Below are 15,210 nucleotides of genomic sequence, written 5' to 3' on the forward strand. Positions count from 1 at the left end.
GCTAAGCTATTGCTACCACTGCCCAAATTAACGTATTGGTAAAGTGTGTGTTTGAAGCGGTTGCCCTGAAATGACAGAATGACTGTGGAAGAGAGAGAACTGTTTTAGCATTTTGCTGCAGCAGGATGATTGGTTGAGAGAGGTTGTGCCCGAATCTGGTTGGTTAATTACCGTACTTGAAGAATAAACGCTGATTATGAGCTGATCACCAGAGCAGGTAGACAGAGGAAGTAGTTTAGGTTGAAGTGAAAGGATGAATGAATTTGTGAAAGAATATAAGCAGTCTTCCTGTCTGAACTTACGCTGAGCTCCATTTTAGTTCAATGCCATTGTAGTTACTTGAAATTGCAATGAAATATCTCTTAAAAACACTGACTATAGGCTATTGTTTGTACAAAGGGTTTTCACTTATTCACATAATAAAATAAACAATACATTTTGGAGCTTAGTATTTTATTCAAGCAAGTACACACACACACAAAATCAAGCTTATATAATTTTACATAATAACAATACACTTCCTGCACCTCTAGGAATAAAGTCCTTCAGAGTGATGAAACTAAACAGCAAGAATCACAAACAGTTACACTTTGTTTATGGGAACTTTCATATTGGCCAATATGCACAACAGTTGTTGATAATTATAGCATTACACATTTTTATTTCATTTCACATTTTATATTTCTTAAAAACATATTAAAAATAGCAAAGAAAATATACAAACAGACAAAGAAAATAACAATGAGAACTTCCTTTTGTTGTGTATTATTTTTTAAGTCCATGTTGGAAAATGGTGAAGGATGAAGTGAAAAAAACTAGTCCTACCCCTTTTTCCTTTTAGGCTTCACCAATGCCTGAGCTTTCAAAATAAAATCATAGAATACAGTTAACTAGCTAAGCAACAAAACACAACAACAAATAGAATATATAACTCACATCAGCTGGTAGACAGTACAGACCTTACATCTTATAGTATTCCATCTTACTCATTGATTCTTCAGTTCTACATCTGTTTCGTATACGTTGGACAGAAACGTGGTTGTAACCCAACAGAGCAGGAAGCAGAGGATCCTTTTACATGTTTTAATTTCTTCACTACAGCTGTTCCATAGATTAATCCACTTTATTGTGATGAAGTTTCACATTGGTTTTCCCAGCTTGTTTTTTGTACATAAATAAACCTCTGAGGTTGTCTTCATTTTCCCTTTGCTCAACAACTCTTTGGATACTGTTCCGTAACTGTTTATTTTGAACTCTGGACATGATTTGAATAGTTTTGAAATTGACCAGGTCCTTAAGTTTCAATGTATTCAGTTTGAAGAAGAGTGGTTTTGTTGGTTCTGTAAGAGGATATATTCATGATTCTTAGTGCTCATTTCTGAAGAAAGCAAATCGGTACTGTATTTGTTCTGTATGTCTTCCCCCAGACCTCCACACATTAACTCATGTATGGCAGTATTAAGGAGCAGCACAAAGTGTATAGTGACTGTTGACATATATATGTTTTTGAACATATTTAGGTGACAAAATGTGAAATAAAGCCAACCAGGATTAGGATAGACAAATTGTCTGAAGACAAATAAAGACATTTGATCTAAATACAGGACAAAGAGAGAACAGGACAAGGGGGAGTGGGAGATGTAGAAGGGGTTGCTCACTAGGCTCAACAGGTGAAGTTGTGGCTCATGGTTTGCTTCAGCCACAGGGGAGCCTCTTGACTTACAAGTCTTCACGTAGCAAACTGCTCCATTATGGTCCATACACATTTCAGGCTTTCCCGTCCACTCACTCTCCGGTGGGCACGGCAGAATGTGGTGAGCAAGAGCAGCAAACGCTCAAAATCAGGTCGTGTTTGTAGTAGCAGATAACACCAATGATGACAAGCAGAACAACAGCAAATAGTATACCAAGTATAATGTATACGATGTTGTTGGCTGTGAAGAGATGAGTAAAAAAAAAAAAAAAAGGGGGGGGGGGGGGGGGGGGCGATAAAACGTTATTACACATTATACAAAAACAGCCACAACACAGAGGTTCCACTGATGCCACGATATCAGATTTTAAACAACCTGTTTCGATACCACAACAACAGTCACAGAAGTCCTATGCACCCAAATTTGTGGAATTTCTCGTTTTTAATGACTAAAAATTGCAAAACTCTTGCACACTGTTGAAATGGCATTACTCTCTCTCTTTAGCTCTTGGTAGCTGTGTGTTAAAATGTGACTGAAGATCTGTATTTTTTTTTAAGCTTTGGTCATTTTCGATACTATCTATTATTTTAATCATAGGTAGTATCGAAAAGTAAAAATAGTGTTTCAAAACACATGGAATCAAAAAGTATCAAAGTATCACATTTTTAACAACCTTACAAAGTGAAGTGTTTACATGCGTTCCCTGAAATATTTAAAACATTTTTAAAAAGGATGCACTTTTAGAATAATGACTTTAGCTGTTGTTTGATAGATACTAATGGGTAATCATACTGTATATTCATTAATTTTTCAAGCCCCCTGGTTTGGAAGTAGGGAAATGATGAGGCTTTCTTAGATTTCTAACATCTATTCAATCAGAAACCTGGAACCCAGCAATAAGTCAATATAACGACTACTGACAGCTGGTGCATTTTTCCCAGGGTGGTGGATCTTTCTGGCAGATGGAAAGGGATGTACACCTTAGTTTGTTTGATTGATTCTTAAACATAATGGAAATTGTTATTAACATGCTAACAGAATTAGCGTCTTGATAATTGTAACTATTGTATGTATTAGACTTCACAGTGTTCAGTAAAATAGATTGTGAAGTTAAGAGAAGATAAATGATTTTTTTATCATCTCTACAGTCTAACACTACAGTTGTGACATTGGTCAGAAGTCGATGGCTTGTAGGCAGAATTAATTTGTCACTAATGATCAGCAAATCAAAGGGGCATGCCAAGACACCTGTCACACATTTAGACTAAGGAAGAAAATAGAGTGCTAGGACTGTAACACAATGAGCCCATTTACAGATATGACTTGATTTGTATGTTAGAGTTTAGCCCTGCTAGACCATTTATGCCAGTCGTCCATGATGCAGCATTAACCAATCTGAGCAGGATGTCAGAAGAAAATGGCTACTGTGTGAACGTGATCTATGCAATGATCCCTTCTGCTGTCACGTTCTCACCTGAAAGTAACATGGCTTTTCAGTATTTCTGATTCTGATTTATTTCATTTCACAATCACATCACTGAAGAGAGGACATGTAAAAATGTAAAACTCACCATGGACTTTCACATGAAACTCCTCAGTGAAGTTCCAATAGCCGTTGCTGACAGTACAGGTGTACTTGCCCTCATGTTCAGCAGCTGCAGATTCGAAAGTGAGGATGCTGCTCCGGTGAAGGCTACCCGATGGAAGCGTCCACTTGTATGAGGGACTCGGGTTTCCATCAGACGAGCAATCCAGTTTTAGCTGGTTTCCTTCATTGATGGTGATCAACCCTGGATGTTTTGGAACCTGTAGCTTAGGCGCATCTGTGTTTTAACAAAATGTGGGTGAAACATAACACGTCATAGGATTAAAATGGGAGCAATTTTAAAATGTATACATATTAATTTAAACACATATACAATGAGTTATAAAGGAGCAGTGTGGGAGGATACCTCAACATTTTCTCCTATTTCTCCTGATTTATTCACTACTCAGGCATTTGCTTGATATATTTTTTCACAATTAACTGAATACCTTTATTGACGGACACAGATCTATTTAATAGCAATTTTGCAAATCGATACAAAATATGTTATCATATTATTGTATTACAAACATTTGACTGTACAAAAGAAGAGGATGAAGCCTCAGTGTCTTAAACACAATGCCAATGTGGACGTGCCTCAAATCTGCATTCTTCTATTGACCAAAGAAGTCAGTGTATAATGTAACTCTATGAAAAAATGAGACTACTTCTGACTAGGTTTAATAAACCTATGGTCTCATTTGCTCGTTTCATGTCTTCTTCAACACTGAGAGATGATCATTTGGTATTTCCTGATTCAATGTTAGTAAAATTGATGATTCTCTACAACATGTTTAGCTTGTGATTGAGAACTTGCTACCATGTCCCCTCTTAACTAGAACACAAGTGTAGAAATGACTATCTTACCCCTTTGTTCAAATATGGTCACTTCCTGCTTAAAAACTAAGATGGCAACAGCCACAGTGCCAAATTTGAGAATTCAACATGGTTGCCCACAAATCAAAGTTAGACAACACTTGACAAGAATCTACAGTTTGTAAACTGGGTCATGATTACAAACAACTGGTTTTGCATACCAAGTAGTCATGTGACCCATTGCCTCAATAATTATTCAAGAAATTGATGAAAATCTATTTTTTTCATAACTGAAGAAGATTTTTGTTATCAGACTCACAGTATACAGTGGTAGTCATGTTTTGAGATATCACCACTGGAGGGGGCTGTGGTCCTTCAGGTCCCAGGACAAGCTCTGCTGCACACCAATACGCAGCACCATCTTCACCTTTATGGGGGGTGACGTCCAAAGTATAGGACTGAGTCATTGGTTTTCCCCCATAACTGTTTTTAACCTGTACTTGACCAACAACTGAATGTCCTCTGTAGAAGATTGCCATGACTTTTTCAACAGGAGCAACATTATGTACTGTACACTGCAGAGTGTACGGATGAGCCTCTATCAATGGCCCGGTGTGGTTAGCAAAGCTGATGGACACCTTATCTGGGGGCTCTGTGGAGACAAACACAAAGAGAGCTTGGGTTGAATACATTAATAGGCATATTATTTTGTTTCTCAATGATACAATTGTCACACAAGCAACAGTATTCTGTTCATTTAGTTCATCAGCAGGTTTACTTACTGTATACGGTTAGGGGCAGGATGGTACAGCACTGGACATCAGGATCAGAAACATTCTCAGCAGCATTATTGTAATAGCACTGGAGACTAGCTGTCCAGTCAGTGAAGCTATCAATATTCCAGGAAATTGTGGTTCCGTTTTTTGTTGACTTTCCCACAGAATGCTCTATGTTAAAGAATTCGTTGAGGCATTCTTGCTGACATGCATTGCAGATCACAGACGCTGGGTCACCATACTTGACCACAAGCCGGGATGGAGTGAACACAGGTTTATCTTTACAGTTTAAAACTGTAACACAAACAAGAAGAGTGAAGATTTGAGAACTGAATGTAAAACAACTGTCTCAATCCAAAACTGTAATTTTGCTCATATTTATTAAAGAAGCCATTCAGTGTCTATCAACCATAACTTATGTTGTTATAACAGTGTTTCTGTCTGGTCTTTTAATGCAGTCCTGCTAAACCTGCACAAGCCTCAAAATGCTTTAGTTTTACATTGCATTTTTAATTTAGGCCTATTTCTAAATATAGCCTATCATACTTGATATAAATGCCTATAGGTTCTGTTTTTTAGGTCAACATCAACAATGGCTAAGTAAGCCTGGGCGCGAAAACACCAAGGAGCCCCATAGCTGACAGAATGCTAAGAAAATATTCAGATTATAAGAAAAAGATATGTTTTAAGTCAATACAGGATCATTTGCACTAAACATTTTGTCTAAAATGTACATCCGGTGGGCGATATGGGAAAATACCATATCATATTTTTTTTTTCGCAAAATCCGATCCCATCACGTTTTTTTTCATACTGCTCTTTAGACAAATCTGTAAGTTACTGACCAGTTCAACCAGACTTATTTCCCTCTATAATGTTTTTAAATGCACAAAAACTGCGCTGACAAGTTTAATCTATTTGAGAAACATCTTTGTAGGAGGTCTGGAGGTCTCCCACCCAGAACATCTTTAGCAACAGAAATGTCTTCCCCTCGATTTGATTGATATTTATGCACAATTTGAAGGTTTTCCTCACCACTTTGAAATTAGGAGTTAGTTATGTGTCCTCTTTTTATGTTTATCAGGAACATTTTCACGCAGTGATGCATTCATTTAAAAACATGTAGACTTTGAGTTCTTGTGTTTCTGTTCTATTTTAGCACTGCAGAGTTCCTACAGCTGTAGTTTCATACAGGCTCTGCAGCCTTCGTGGTTTTCTATGAGATCATTGGACTAACTTTAGTTTAGTTTATATATAATCAAACATAATACAGAATGTGTTCATTCTGTGACACAAGATCAAAGTAAGTTTTACTGACAGAAGAGTTTAATTCATAGAGGGGGCGGGACATTGTTGATTGACAGACAGACAGTCACACTGCGGTCAAGCCAGCCGCTCCTCGAGTTTACATGGTGAAGTGAGCCGCCCCTAAATTTGAAGTGCCCACGTATTATGATCTTTATGGTAAATGCTTCGGACTGCAGAGCGAGCAAGAGTAACAGACAGAGAGAGCGATGACGTCAAGTGCTAAATGCCTAGGTCTTACCATAAAACTGGAGTAAACAGAATACTGCACAGAGAATAGCTCCGGAGGTCGGGGAAGTTAGTGTGAGAATAATTGTGCGAGTCTGCGGTAACTTCCGTTTTTCAAAATAAGGTGTTCACAATAAAAAATAAAATAAAAAACAGTTTTCTTGGAGAAAACAATAATTATATATATTTTCTTACATAAGTAGACAATGATTCTGATATGGTTGGACTAAGTACTTCTTACACTACATGCACAAGTAATGTGAAGTACTTTTACTGTGAACTTTTTGAGAAATCCACTGTCAAAGTCCCTTATAAATCACTATAATGAGTCTTATTTTCTGACTTTGATGTTGAGGAGCTGTGTAGTTGTGCAGATATGTGCATGATTTGCAGTCTAAAACAGAGTGCAATGTAAACAGAAAATAGTCCAGTGAGCGTTAATGTAACGCATCAAATCAGTTTCAGCCTTCACATTACTGTCATGTATTGAGCGCAACTGTACTTTTGGCACAAACCGGCAGCACTTCTATACGGAGATGTTCCTAAATTAAAATTTGGTCTCAAAGGCTGAATGTGCGAGATTTTACACATACTGTAAATATAGCAGAAATCCAGTATATCCTCTGTGAGTCATGACTGTCTACAATGAGTGTGACACCCAAGTCTCCCTGTCTGTGATGTTGTCTGAGCTGTATCTACACCGTGTTTACATGGACGGGACAGGACGGCCGGCCGGCTCATCCCCTTGCTTATAAAAGTTGTTTGTAAGTGAGGGACTATAGAAAAGAAGAATAACTTACTGTACTCACTGCTTATTTGAATGTCATGTAAGCGTTTTTAGATCATGGTCATTTTGTGTAAATTTACATGCAATGTGAAGCTACACGCAAACAAAAGAGCACTACCATTAGCATACTAACACAACAATGCAGCTCGAGTTGTTTGGGTTTCATGCTGGTGCTCAAGGGCGACATCTACTGGATCAAAAAGTTGCATATTCTTCCTTCAATGTATCATAAACATAAGCAATGTCATAAAAAAAAAATCATACCTTTTAGAATACACATACTCAAAGGAGTCAAACACATTAAATTCTGCTATTCTAAAATAATTCATTTTCAAATAGTTAAGGACGAGACCTCTCCTTCAGTATTTATGAAGGATTTGGAGGGCCAAGGTCTTTGTTAGTTATAGATGGATGGATCCTTTATTGTCATTGCAGATCACTACACAATGAAATTCAGTCCAGCCTCAACCCCTTGATACTTTAACAAAATATTTTTAAATAATTCAAAGATATAGAAAGTAAGCAAGTTTATGGCACATATGGAAAAAAAAGGAATGCTTGAAATTACAAGGATTTTCACAAAATCAAGAAAAAGAAGCTGTCATGTGTTACCAGAGATTGTACTCTTTCAAAAACCAACCTCTTCTTCATCATTCCCCCCACAAATTAAAAAATAAATGCATATGCTCAATAATTATATTAGATTTAAGTCTTCTCGTGGGAGATCGGAGCTCAGTTGTTGAGTACATAATACAATTACATTATAAGGAGTTGGATTTTATTGCAAACATGCTGCAAACTTTTGCAAAGAGTAATGTAGTGGACACAAATTCCCACATACAAACCTAAATAGAAGATGATTATGTGTATAGATTGCCCTGCCTATAGAAATGTTTCTCTATTCCACAAGATTCTCTATTCCTGACAAGGTTTGCACATTTTATTTTACAGAAACAGTGTGAGACATGCCAAAGATGGTACCATGAGCAGTGCCTAGCCATGGATGAACAACAACTCCAACATGCAAGGGTGAACAATTGGGATTGTGCTCTTTGCAGTTAGGGCAGAAAATAAAACACTTAAAAATGTCATGTGGTCTTACCAAATAAAGACATGCGAGCGCTTGGGACAAAACGTATCTCATATTTTTAATTATTTGTATTGGTTCAAATTTGAAGAAAAAAGATAGATGTATATAGTTGTTGGTGTTCATAGTCTTTGTAATTTCATATGTATGTTCTAATTTTTTTTTTATGTTTATAATAAATGTAAAAAAATGTCAATAGTATTTTTTTATTCGTGAAAGATTATTAATATTTGAAAAATGCTTGTATGTGTGTTTATTGCAAAATATTAAAAGTGCAACATGTAGCTGTTAAAGAGCGTATCAAATTGGTACTGTCACATTCAAAACACTGCAGAGAGCTGTGCAGTGTAAGGGAGCTTGACAGTGGATTTCTCAAAAAGTTCACAGTAAAAGTACTTCACTACCTGTGCATGTAGTCTAAGAAGTACTACATCCAACCATATCAGAATCATTGTCTACTTATGGAAGAATTTTTTTTACAAGACATCAAAGTCAGAAAAAAGACTCATTATAGTGATTTATAAGGGACTTTGACAGTGGATTTCTCAAAAAGTACACAGTAAAAGTACTTCATAGTACCTGTGCACGAAGTCTAAGAAGTATTAAGTCCAACCATATCAGAATCATTGTCTACTTGTGTAAGAACATATTTTCTTACATGTTTTTCCCAGGAAAACACCTTATTTTGAAAAACGGAAGTTACCGCAGACTCGCAGTATTATTCTCAAACTAATTTCACCGACCTCCGGAGCTATTCCCTGAACAGTATTTTGTTTGCTTCCGTTTCATACACGTGTATCTCATAGCCAGTTTTATGGTAAGAATTCGGTATTTATTACTTTTGCCTGGAAAAGGAGATTAATAACGGGTCAAAATCGCTCTCTCTGTCTGTTACTCCTGCTCGCTCTGCAGTCCAGAGCATTTACCATAAAGATCAGAATACGTGAGCACTTCAAATTTAGGGGCGGCTCACTTCACCGTGTAAAAGCGAGGAGCGCCTGGCTTGGCCGCAGTACAGTCACCATGGTTACTCGCTCTCACCTGCCTGCTGCTTTGTAACGTCGTTTAGCCTAATCCCTATAGGTTCCGTTATCACAACAGGTGAGCTTCTGGTGGAGAGGCTTGATAAGTAACTTTTAAAAACTGAGAGAGAGCAGAAAACACCGACAGCAACATTTTAAACACCGGGGTTTTATCTCCACTGACTGTCTGAGCTGCGCCCTGTCTGTCTCTGACTGTTAACGTCTCTCCGCTATCTGAGATGTAGACTAATCTTAACTGTGCACACTATGCAGATAAGTTAACTGTTGCTCACAGCGGGTCGGTTTGGAAAAATATCACAACAGTTGCATATAACCGAGATGGAGTTGTTTTTGCGGACTTTACTTTTAAGTTTCGTTTTCGTTTTCACCGCTGCGGAGCAAAAAAAGGAGCGTGATCTAATGTGATAGAATAAACACATTAGCCCGGTTCTACGATCTCTCTGCTTTGGCAGATCGTCAGCAAGTTAAAATCCTTCACGATCTAAGATCGTTATATCGCCCACCACTATATCCGGTCACAATTAGGTTTTAAGAATAAAATAAAACGTTTGATAAGACGTGAATGGGCTATATTTTAATGACAGAAAGCAACAACTATCCATTTTTACCTCATCTGATAAAAAGAAACATGCGATAAGAATATAAAGAGCCTACGCAATAATATGAGGGACAAAAAATGACTAAAGTATAAATAAATAAATGTTGGGAGAAATGCATACAATAATGTATAGGCTAAATAAATAAATAAATGCATCAATAAATATATATAAATAAATGCAACAATTAAATAGTCAACAATTAATATATAAATACATATATTCATATATTTATTTATGTATTTCTGTGTCCATGTTGTACAAGGAAAAGTAAATATGGAAATTAAGTGGGCCGTCGTAACATTACTGAAGTAGGATTGGTCAATTTTGAAAAACAGACAGAAGCAAATTTACATATATACTTTTCCTCTTACAACCTGGACACAGAAATAAATAGATGTGTAAATGTAAAAATATGGAAATAAATTAATAACTCAATTAATGTGGAAATGTATGCATTGATACATATATAACTGTAGAAATACGCTAATGAATGAATAAATACATGTAAAAATATATAAATAGCCTTTTTCATTAACCAAGTGTATTTATTATTTATTCATTGATGTATTGTTTTCAGCATATATATATTTATTGATACATTTATTTAATTATACATTATTGTATGCATTTCTCCCAACATTTATTTATTTAATATTTTTATTTAGACTTTAGTAATTTTTTGTCCCTCATACAATAATAGCCTACAAAACATAATAGCCTATGATACCGTGTTTGATAGAAAGTCTACCGGAAGCACAACAGAAGGCAAACGATTAGCCGAACCGATAAATTACATTTCTGAAAACTTACCACAGCCCGACGCGTGGAAGTCGAGTAGAAATGTCATCAAAGACAAAACAAAAATCACTTCACAGAAAAGCATTGTGTGTTTCCTGATGGTATTGGAAGTAAATTAACGGAAAGGTTAACCCTGGAGCGAGAACAAGAGTGAAAGTTAAGGCGCTGGACAAACCCCCCAAGTCCACTCCCTGCTTTTCATTTTGTCACTGTCATCACGTCACTGTTTTGTGGGAAGGACTGAGACATGTGAGAAAAAATGTTTTCTGTACATCACCGACGTCCTCAGGCTGATCTTAGTTTTTTTTTTTAGGACTTTTTAGAAAAGCTATGACCCCAAATGAACTTATAGCCCTACCCACCCACCAAGCTTCAGATAGTCTACCATTCAAAATGAAAACACTTGCCTACACAGGACATCAAAGTCTAATCCAGCCTGTGTTTTGGTGGAGGAAAGTCAGTTGTCCAGAAACACATTTCCCTTATCGCGTTCCTGAATGTATCAGCTCTTCAGATCTTGCTTTCGCCATAACATCATCTTTTTTCAGCCTACAGCTGCCCCCTCCCTTCATACTTTAAATTCTTGATATCCAACTGTTTATCATTTTTACTCCATCAGTGTTGCCTGCCTGGCTATGATTTATCATTTCCCCCTCAGTTAGGCCTACATAGCCCCCTCCCTCCACCCTTCAAGCTGGTCAGGAGTCATTCAAAGGCCAGATTTTCTTATGGCAATAGCCTACTGTTAGGAAAAGAGCAGCAGAGCCATTGAAGTCAAAAGAAAACCATCCGGGAATTGTAATATGGCCAACTATAGTCTACCCTTGAGCTCATTTTAATTATAGCCTAATTATTTATTATTCAAGTTTGTTTTCCAACATGACAGATTCAGAATCGTATTAACTTTATAGGCCTACTTTTGGAAAGAGCAACATGAATCAACACCATACAGACCTTGCTCAGAGAAGAATATGCTTGACATTTCAGGAAGTTCAGTTCTATTTTGTTGAGTTGATATGGTAACACACTCAAAATGTATTACAGCTAGTGCAAGCAGCCCCTCAGCACAGCTTATCCTCGTGACAGGAAACAAGGGGAAAGAGTTATCCTGACCTGTCTGTCCAAACATAACATTTGCAGCTCCTCCACATCCCAATAGGTTAAATCTGTTTCTGTTTGAAATCCCTGGACATGCAAATAAAACAAGGGACATCTGCACACAACCATTATAAGTTAGCTGTGAATAATAGGCAACATATAACCAAGCACGTTATTAAGGATGACATCTCTCCAGTGCAAAGATGTCTTCTCTATCTATACATTGACGTTTCAGGCTGAGTGTGAAAGGGGATTTCGTTGGGTTACAAAATTAGACAGCTTGAGCAAAACGTGATCTTCAGATGAATCAACAAGCACATTTAGATCAGAGATGACAGAAACACGATCACTGTCACAAGTTAACTGAGGAGGTTGGATTAGAATAGGATTAGTTCATGCTGGTGGATACTTTACATTAATTTAACATTTTATTTTTATTTGCATAACTTTAATAAAGAAATGTAAAAGGTATGAATTAATTTGAATGAACTTCTCATGGCTGTCAGGTAATATTATGCCATGTTTGATTTGCTTTGTGAGCATATTGAGTCAACCTAAGCACATCTTAGCAGGTGAATTCTTAAGGTTGCCTTCAGGATGTCACTGTATACTCTGTGACTAATTATTTTTTAAATTCCTTTATCCCCCTCTGCTGTCCACTATCTGCATTTCATTTTTTGCTAAATAATTTATTTAGTTCCCAAATATCTAGTGAATCTTTTTAAATTGTGAGTCATTGGAGATTAGATATTTTTATTATAAAATTCCATATCTCGTTTCCAATCGCTATAATCTTTAAATCTAAACATTTTGTGATTAATAGTATTTTCTTTCATATGTGTGTGTATCATAGACTGTATATAAACATGGATGTAGTCTTGGTGGAATCACCCATTGGTTTCTAATACAAGCATTTGAAGCCAATCAGTGGGGTCGCCATATTGGAAAATGTGTCTCAAATTTACTGCAGGGGCTTATCAGGCAAAGAGCTGGAGCTGAGGCGGGCCTTAAGCCTCCTGACAAACAGCTATAGCATGCCCACTGTTTAATCAGCTCAGCCAAGTCCGTTAATATAAATAATTCTAATCAAAATGCAGTGTTGGTCAGTAAAAGCACTACAAATACCTGCTTTAATTGTTTAACTACATGTTCCAGTAGCTTTGTGGTAGTTTTCTAAATTAAATAGCTTTTGCTTCACTGTTTTATTGATCAAAGTGTGGTAGGGTGCAGGTAAGCTGCAATTACCTGGACCCTACAGACCCCAGCGAAGAAGGAAACCCCGGACCGTTGAACATCTCGAAGTTCACTTTAGTGGGTGTTGGGGCCATTTTTGGTGTTTTGGTTATTGGGCTATGGGGTGGCACTTTAAAACGAGGCAACGGAAACTTATTTAAACAATGCTTATTAAAAACATGACAAACAAAACAGAAACCAGTCTATTGCAAGTACTGAAACCTTTCATGCAGTCATGTACATTCTCTGAGAATGAACCTAAACCTGTGCAGAGAATAAAAAGCATAAAACATTATGAACCCGTGAATTATTTGTAGCTGGTATTGTTGTTTGGTACAGTTGGTCTCTCTGTAGCTTTTGATTGTTGTAGAGGTTCGTGGTTTGAATTGAGCATCGATTTTTTTTCTTCGTTGTACTGACACCCCACTCCACTTGGGGGCACTGTGAGTGCTTTGAATTTTGAATGTAATTCCACTCCCCTCCACTGGGGGCACTGTGGGTGCTGTGAATTCAAGTCAGGCACATTTTTGCACTTTAGCACATTTTCATGTTTTATTCTAGAGTAATGCAAATATAAATTCAATTTTTTGAGTCAGTTTGTTTCAAACAAATATAAACATAATTATTTAACAAATATAAGAAGGTACTGTGATCTCAGTATTTCTCTCACCTATGTGTAATGTTGAATCGATATCAAAGCATATTGATCAATATCGAATCGTGACCCAAAGAATCGAAATCGAATCGTGAGGTTGTGGACAATAACCAGCTCTAATATCATGCTGTGCTAAATGTGATTATACTTTAGCAGTAATAAAGACTTGCCCTGCACCAACTAATCGCTGAATTCGAGTGTTCTCCCGTCTTACATGCCTGCAAGATGGCTGTCAGAGAATAACAACTTTCTGTCATTAAAACTAAAACATACAGTACACCACCTTGTGGTGCTTTTTTTTCCTTTTTGAATTAGTGATATTCTGGCAGTTACATGGTTTAAAATGAGCAAATCACTTCCAGTCTGTTAAATTCTTTATCTACATTGACATTTCCAGGTATTTAATCACTTCAAATAGTCTATTTCTAAGTGATGATCTTGTTTGCATGAATTGTCAAGCGCTGCTTTTAGTTTGATCTGGCTTCAGCTTATCTATTTGAAGAACATTTTATAACAGAGTGGTGATTTTAAACTCGGTGACAATCGAGTTAACATGTGAGCATGCCAAGTAAGAAGTATTGTTTGTTAACTAAAACGCATTAATTTTTATTCATTCATTTATTTTTTAATAATTTCAGACTTTCATAATGTGATTATGGCCAAACCTCATATCAGGAACAGTTCACAATTAGTTGTGCAACATTAGTATGACTACCATGGGTTGAAAACAGAGATTGCAAGGAATATTTGTAGAGTGAGATGCCAGCAGGGGAATGAGATAATGAGCCCGTACATGTTGGAAAATAACTATTAGTGTAATGAAGATAATAAAACTAAACTCAGTTGGGACATTAGTCTGTTGCTTTTCACTGGATTCACTCAGGTGTGTCGGCCAGAACACCACTTCATGCCTTATTCCAGAATATGAATAACGAGTGCAGAATTGGTTGAATGGCTGTTTACTTCTTCTCTTGTAGTGAAACAAAATACAGGCATCTCAGTGGCCATTCAATATGACAGAGTATTGGGTCTTGTTGTGGTTTTCTATAAGAAAAAGAATAGCAGAATATATACTTAAGGAACACAAATCTGAATGCTTCATCTTACCTCTATAACATACAAAACACTGTACAGTAATGTAATAGGTTATAATATTTAAATAAATAAAAGGTAAGCTACATGTCTCTTTAACCTAAAGTGTAGTGACCAATTTTAACAAACCCAATATTGTTTAGAAAAGTCACTTGAGGGATGAATGTGGAAGCTTTCGGACGTGTGCTTAGCTCAAAGAAATTAACTCAGTCCATTAATGATTTGATTTCGATATTTCAATCCATTTATTTTTAAACACTTCTTATCAATAAAGGAACATATGACGAACCACTGTCTATAAATAAACAAACAAATCCGCGTTGGATGCATTTAACTCCGACAGGCTGACACGGTAAAAAAAACTGTTTGCCTCCATTCAATCACCTGTCCCACCTCACCTGGAGCCTTGTCTTA

At 36.7% G+C, this 15,210-nt stretch overlaps 1 protein-coding gene across 1 annotated transcript; it reads right to left on the reverse strand.

Moving 5' to 3' along the window:
• Positions 1-478: 478 nt before the first annotated feature.
• On the reverse strand, positions 479-10,935 carry LOC110005531 (vascular cell adhesion protein 1-like). The gene is made up of 5 exons (XM_020660876.3): positions 10,731-10,935; positions 4,878-5,165; positions 4,415-4,747; positions 3,266-3,517; positions 479-1,934 (listed from the first exon to the last, which is right to left on the reverse strand). The coding sequence occupies exons 1-5, from the start codon at positions 10,801-10,803 to the stop codon at positions 1,786-1,788; spliced, it is 1,095 nt and encodes a 364-aa protein (XP_020516532.2). The 5' UTR covers positions 10,804-10,935; the 3' UTR covers positions 479-1,785.
• Positions 10,936-15,210: the final 4,275 nt, after the last annotated feature.

Source organism: Labrus bergylta, chromosome 1 (genome assembly GCF_963930695.1).
Source record: "Labrus bergylta chromosome 1, fLabBer1.1, whole genome shotgun sequence".
In the NCBI taxonomy this organism is placed as follows: Eukaryota; Metazoa; Chordata; class Actinopteri; order Labriformes; family Labridae; genus Labrus; species Labrus bergylta.

What these genes read in the sequence shown, in the direction of transcription:
- LOC110005531 (XM_020660876.3), bottom strand. Translation starts at nt 10,803, where the DNA reads ATGCTTTTCTGTGAAGTGATTTTTGTTTTGTCTTTGATGACATTTCTA. An exon ending in CCTGCCCCTAACCGTATACA is followed by an intron (nt 4,748 to 4,877) that starts GTAAGTAAACCT and finishes TTGTCTCCACAG; the next exon opens with AGCCCCCAGATAAGGTGTCC. An exon ending in CATGACTACCACTGTATACT is followed by an intron (nt 3,518 to 4,414) that starts GTGAGTCTGATA and finishes GTTAAAACACAG; the next exon opens with ATGCGCCTAAGCTACAGGTT.